The sequence below is a fragment of the Pavona decussata genome, unplaced genomic scaffold (assembly GCF_977016875.1).
Source record: "Pavona decussata unplaced genomic scaffold, jaPavDecu1.1 SCAFFOLD_76, whole genome shotgun sequence".
NCBI lineage: Eukaryota > Metazoa > Cnidaria > Anthozoa > Scleractinia > Agariciidae > Pavona > Pavona decussata.
The window spans coordinates 27,891-35,000 of NW_028145494.1; the positions used below are offsets into that span (position 1 = coordinate 27,891).

General features: G+C 36.3%; 1 protein-coding gene across 2 annotated transcripts in view; it reads left to right on the forward strand.

Moving 5' to 3' along the window:
• The first annotated feature begins 2,375 nt into the window (after positions 1-2,375).
• LOC146476437 (MAM and LDL-receptor class A domain-containing protein 1-like) overlaps positions 2,376-7,110 on the forward strand; it is a 21,511-nt gene continuing 16,776 nt past the window's right edge. The window contains exon 1 of one of the 2 annotated variants that reach the window (XM_085114316.1): positions 2,376-2,496. In XM_085114316.1, coding sequence (XP_084970442.1) covers positions 2,412-2,496 — 85 coding nt within the window. In that variant the 5' untranslated portion in view covers positions 2,376-2,411. Of the gene's footprint in view, positions 2,497-5,052; positions 5,244-7,110 lie in introns of those variants that run through there. The other variant, XM_085114315.1, reaches the window with a different exon arrangement.

The following is a 7,110-nucleotide window of genomic DNA, read 5'->3' on the forward strand; positions in this document are numbered from 1 at the left end:
ATTCCTTCACGCAAGCCAACAAATAACTGTACCGTCACCTTAAATCGTTTCTCAATCTACTTTCCTGTATGGAAACACCTCTCATGACAACTTTTGTAGCCAATGTATGAATAAAATGAAAACTCAATGTCAATGTTTTCAAACCACCCAAGGTCTTACCATGGCGTCAGTGGCGTGCAAATAACGACAACATTTAGCTGCAGGAATCTTCGTTCCCGAACTTGATGCAGTTTGACATTTGCAATCAGTTTTGTTTGCGAACCACCTTAGCTAGCATTTTTGTCCTTTCTTTTTTATTACTATTCTATATATATATATTTGTCCTTTCTTTGTGGATGTGTTAGTTTTTAATGTAAGTAAAAGGTGCACAGAAAACTGAGCTGAGATAACTGTTCAATGACGGTCAGATCTCGAATGACCCGTCATTATCAACCCCACTTGTGAATCAAGAATAAACGGGTATCCTGAAAGTGGCTGTGATCGAAGTAAGCAAACAAACAAAAACAATACTTGACATCGAAAGAACACCAAATTAGTAGTCTCCTTTTTATTTCTCACTGACTACCTCCGTCAAAAAAAGTCTGGAGCTTCGCCGTCCAATGATTGAGGTTAAAAACATCTTCATATAATGACATAGACTTAGACCGTTACCTTAGCTACGTAAGGTATTAAACCACCTTAAGAAGACAATTTTTTCAGGCCAAGTCGAGGCTGAAGCCGTAGGAACAATTTAAGAGGATATTTTTTAACTAACCACTCTTCAAAGAGGGTCCTCCAAGCGACCTAAGTAAAGAAATTTAACTTTCATATTAAATAAAGAAGGTTTTCAAGTGTTCTAAATATAGACTTTCAGCCTCTACGCCGGAGGCATATAAGTTTAATTCGTCGTCAAATCAATCGTGGAAGTGTCCTAAAATTAAAAATTCACCGACAAAATGCTACTCTGGAAAATACGTTTTATCTGGAGAAAAGAAATGGAAACGGCCCAACCCTGCACAATCAACCTTCTCTTTAAAAGCAGCAATGTTTTTTCCAATCAGAATTCCTATTTGTTCGTTTTAATTTGTCTATGAAAGTGGAAACTGACCTATGATCTTTACAAGCAAACATTTTGATTACCTTTTGTACCTCAGATCTCATTTTCAAAATTCCGCAGGCTATTGAGGCAGCAGTCACAGAAAAGGTATCAGCAACGTTTCGTATCCATTCTCAAAGTATATGAATGTGTCAACAACTAGTACTCAAGGTATATCTTCCTATCGAGATTCTCCTAGATCCTCACTCAAATTACTTACCAAATTGAATCACTACTTGAAAAACAAATATTTATTTAAAGAGTGGCCGATATTTTGACGAAAGGCATGAAAGAATTTCATTTCAGAGACTGCAGACATGCATACACTTTTTACAATTGTAGAACGCGAACATTCGCTCTCAGGTTTTCTCAGCAGGTGTTGTAATAAGCAGACCGACGCTAACAGTGTTCGTAAGTTTGTTTTTGCAACATGCGACCGGTAGAGCTTTTCACACCCCAGGGACAATTTTAGAAGATATTTTTCAACAAGTCACTCTTAAAAAGAGGGTCCTCCAAACACCTTAAGTAAAGAAATTTATATTTCAGATGAAATAAAGAGGAATTTTTTTTTCACTAGCACTACAAGTGTTCTAAATATAGACACGCCGGAGCCATATAACTTTAATAATGTTATTTGTCGTCAAATCAATCGTGAAAGTGTCCTATAATGAAAAATTAACCGACAAAATCTTACTTTGTTGATGACCGCCTCGAAGACAACCTCCTTTAAAGATCATCATGATCATTGTATACATTTGCTTTGTGCCGTGAAGTTTTTGGAAAATACCTTTTATCTGGAGAAATAGAAATGGAAATGGCCCAACCCTGTACAATCAGCCTTCTCTTTAAAAGCAGCAACGGTTTTTCAAATCGGAATTCCTATTTGATACTTGTAATTTGTCTATGAAAGTGGAAACTGACCTATGATCGTTATAAACAAACATTTTGATTACCTTTTTTTATACCTCAGATCTCATTTTCAAAATTCCGCAGGCGATTGAGGCAACAGTGACAGAAAAGGTATCAGCAACGTTTCGTATCCATTCTCAGAGTATATGAATGTATCAACAACTAGTACTCAAGATCTATCTTCCTATCGAGATTCTCTCAGATCCTCGCTCAAATTACTTACCAAATCGAATCACTACTTGCAAAACAAAGATTTATTTAAAGAGAGGCCGATATTTTGACGAAAGACATGAAAGAGTTTCATTTCAAAGACTGCGGACATATAATTCTTAAAATTCTACAACGCGAACATTTGCTTTCAGTATAACTCAGCAGCTGTCATAAGCAGACCGACGCTCACAGTGTTCGTAAGTTTGTTTTCTGAAACATGCGATCGGTAGTGTTTATTGTTTACTTCACATCCACACTGGCCCTTTTCAGCTACGGATATCGCCTCCTTCGTGGAAATGAAGGTGGGTCAGTGTTGCTTAAATCTAGGTTTGTTGGGCATCTTAGGAGGTTACGTTTACAACTCAGTCCTATAAAATCAATGTATCCAAAGTTTTCAATCTGTTCTTTGCAGTCCGTTTCAACCTTCCTCGTGACATATAACATTTGACACATTCATATACTTAGAGAATGGATAAGAAACGTTGCTGATACCTTTTCTGTGACTTTAACAAGGTCTACAGTTTTTCTCTAACCATTTATAACTCCTGCTTGCCATACTTGAAGTTTCCTTCTAGCAAAGGTTTGTTCTATGACCTCAGTAAGGCTCGCTGAAGATGGAATGACTTAAAGAGAGATCCGCTCAGTTGAAATGAAGTACATAGATTGTACCTAATAATACAGACGAAACTTAATAGAATAAGTAAAGATACTCCCCTAGAGTTGTTCTTGAGTTCACTGCAATTAAAGTGAAATTTTGCTACGTTTATCAGTAAAGGTAGTACTTTATCATAGGCCTTACATATGAACGTTTGTATTATATGCAAGAACGTCTTCAACGAACTACAATGTTCTCTAAAAGCTCCATTTTTTACTAACACACAGTTGATGTACCTGCTTGAGCCAAAGTTTCCGCGGTGCAAATTTCGTAATTTTTGCGGCCCCAAACATCGGCTATTTGCTTTGAGTGGGATAATTCTCATCTGCCAATCTGAACAAACAAGCGGTGCATTTTTTAGGAGAATGAAATGCCGATTTCATTGAAGCGCCTTACACTAATAGACGTTTAACTGAAGTGTTTCATTTTCATAACAATGATAATCACAGTTGTTACCCATCATTATTCCAAATAGTGCCCTGTTTTTCGCAATAAATTGCGTAGTTAGCAAAATATTATTATAATATCAGTGAAGATAACCTAACCCCTTCCCCCCGAAAAAAAAAAATTAATAAATCATTTCTTGTTACCTTATCGTAGATGTCTTATCTTATGTTATTATTGGGTCACGTGATGGCTGCACATGGACAAAGTTTGTGGTGTAACCGTTCAAAAGTTCATGAGCAGTACTTTGCAATCAGCATTCAAAGAAAGGATTTCTTCTTCACAGCTGCGGACGACCTTGGAATAATTGCTACCTCATGACTCACTATTAATTCAATCTAAGAGAATTTATTAGGAACGCGTTTTGACTAGTCGGAGTGCTGAGAAGTTATTCAAAACATCAGTTAGTCCGATCAGTTCCGCTAAGTCGCCTTAAGGCAAACTGCAACAGAACAATGTTTCAGTGCAAGAGCCCTGGGGTGCTTACCATTTGGCTTAAAAATTCGGAAATTTTGGTTTGAAGTCAAATGGTAAGGTAATTTTCCGGAAATTCCGTTCGCAAATTGTGGAGTACCTCTAAAAGAGGTACTCCTAAATTTTCCATTCGGAACGAAACGGAACGGTGGAAAATTCCCTGCCATTTGAATGAATCCTCCGTTTCCAGGCCTTTTCCGTGCGGTTTGCGCCTGATTGATAAATGGTGAGAGCAATCTCATCCGGTCGGTCGGTCGAATCTGAACTGACCCCTTACCTTTATGCAATGGTTACACCAACCGGATTTTCCGTACAAATGATAAGCCCCCCTGTTGTTTTCACATAATTATCAGAAAATTGTTTCTTAATTTCTTCAACTGCTGTAAACACTGTAGGTAACGCAAACCGGAAATTCCCGGGGAAAATATTCGACAATATCACAAGAAACATTCGGAGCTAAAACAAAGAAACATCAACAACAACAAAAAAAGTTAGCAGTCATAAGATTCTATTTGATTGTATTTATAATATAATGGACAAATAAATAAAAAAAAATAATAAAAATAAAAACGAAATGAAATACACCAAAACGCAGTTCTTTTTACTTTTTTGTAAAGATGAAAATCTTAAAAAATCTGAACTTGAATTAAATTTCGTATATTTTTAAACTCATATCTTTTCCATATTTCACCAGTGAACATTATTTTCGTTTAATTAACAGTAACAGATTCTTCGATAATGGAAGGGGGGCAAAGAGACGCTATTTAAAAGGTAATCATTCTAACATTTTTCATCATGTTGACAATGTCACATTGGTCTAGAAAGCTCCAAAGCGTTTTTCAAATTCCACGACAAATTTTGAACTGAAACGAAGGTTAATCCTTGAGGTATCATTTTTTTATTACACTGGCTGGTGTACAGTTCCCCTTTTTGCCGAAAATTCGAGATAATCGAGCATTGTTTATCGATCACTTTGCATCACCACTCTCCGAACCTTTGCCTAAACTTTAGCTGAAGTAACTCTCGAATTTTACTGCACTGTGAAGTTTTCCTTCTTGCTGTCTTCTTTTCTTTTATTTTCTTCTTTAAGTAGTTCTTTGTCTCTTGCTTTTTCTGCGCTCAGTTGTATTCGGTGCGATTATACGTCGCACAAGGACAATATCCCCTGTGAATTTACCAGAAGATTCAGCTGATGACAAGGTCATTTTCTTTAATCGGAAAGCTATTGTTTCAAACAGTGTTTTTGGCGTGTTTTAAATACCAGCATCGAGATTAAAAGCAGTGACCAACAAGGAGAAAATTATTTCACAGCAAGCTTAACTGGCCAGAGTTGGTAAAACGTGGCGAAACGAAAAAAGAGTGAAACCATGGCAAAGTTTCCATTGCTTCACTTCGCAGTTGTTTTCGCGATAATTTGTTTTCCTGTTATTTTCTGCGCCCCCACGGAAACACCTGAGAAAAAACTGTTGGCTGAAGGTAGGTAGTGTTGTTTTCTTTTTAAAGATATCAACAATTTCAAAGTAACCTTAATTCTTCATACTTCGGTAATAATATTATTTGTCACCAGTCTGAAAACGAACACGGAAGGGAATCATAAAGTAGGCCAACCGGGATCTCTCCATATTTAAAAAGTGATATCACCTAGAGTTCAATTTGTTTGTTGATTGCTACTTTAATTTATAATATATTCTCTACTAAAACAGTGCAATGTTAAATCTTGGCTGTTTGCTACAACTCCGTTAAACCATCCATCACTGTGAGATGTTTCCTTTAAATTTTTTTTATAATAATAGTTACCTTACAAAAAATTATGTATTCTTAAACTGTTTGTAAGATTGATCTACTTCGATCTGATCAGTGCGTGTGGGGAGTTCAGTCCCGCCTTGTTAAAGCTACCATTTCATGCAATTGTTCTCAAACTTACCGCAAAATGGTAAAACGTTAGAAATTTGAACACTGATGAGCTTATGTCTATGGTGTCAGTTTCCATTTAGTCGGTGGAAAACGCCTTAGATGGCGTCATGGTTCGTCTGTAATTGTTATGCCATTCCTCTTATTAACACGGAAAATTGGTGGTCAGAGAGACTTAACTATTGCTCGAGCTACGATTAACTAATTTTTCCAAGTTCTCCCAATTCCTATCTTCTGGATTTCTGTAAAAGGAGCGTACCTCTAAAGTGGAGTCTCATTTTCGTACTTTTCACAGACTTCTTGACCGTTTTGCCGAAATGCAAAAAAGACTGAGTACACTATGAAATTCAAAGTGCTACCAAAATTCAAGTTAGATTCTCGATACAAACCTTCTGTGCATTTGATTGAACAATAAATAAGGTCCTGAACATCGCTAATTAAGGATGCTTGGCATTTGGGTAAAGTAACGTTTAACTAACTTTTTTGACTAATCTAGCAATGTTCAAAATAATCTGCAATAGTGAATCGAAACGAAAAAAAAAAACTTCGGCTGGAATTAAACATATAAAACGAACAATATCACTGGATTGTGCTTTTGATTTTCTTATTTCCAGAAGTAGTGTTACCTACTTTAGAAAATGGCAGTATTACAATTTTTTCAAGTTGTGAACATTTTATTTTCTGTCAAGATGTAACTATCTTCTCCTGTTAGCAAGTTGTCCGCTTAAACGTGTGAAAGGGGAATATATGACTTCGAACACGTTTTCGCAGCATCTGGGTCCCAAGACATTCCTTCCTAATTTAATTAATAACCTGCGTTTAAAATGCTCTGCTGTGGTTGAGGTAATGAGGTTCGCCAATATAATATGGATATTTAAAAGGCTTGTGTCTTCCTTTCTTGTCATATTGTGTCCAGATGTGTTGTCTCCAGGTGTTTTTCTGGGCCTGGTTGTTCAAAGAGCGCATAACGTTATATTATCCAGTGGGTAAATCGATATCCAGCGGATAAAATGTACTCCAACCAATACATTTTATCTGCTGGATAGCGACTTATCTGCTGGATAAAGTTATCCATTTTATCCTGCTTTTTTTGTTTTGTTTGGTTTTGTTCATTATTTACACGAAACTTGTCAAGGAAAGCTTGCCTGTGTGCAAAAGTTTACCAAGGAAAACTGGTCTCGAAAGCTTATCAGTTGTTTACAAATGCAATAATTATAACTTCCAGAGGAACAATTATCATAAAAAACTTGTTAAATCTTCAAAGAAAATTAAACAAGAAGGCAAAATTGTCAAACAAATTTCTATTCTTTCTCTACTTTACTGTTTGTATCCTTTTATCTTTTTTACTTGCTTCTTCTCCTTTTGATTTCGTGCGTCTGATATGTCGGCATTTTGCGATTAGAGAACAGATGGCAAGACACCTCATAACAAA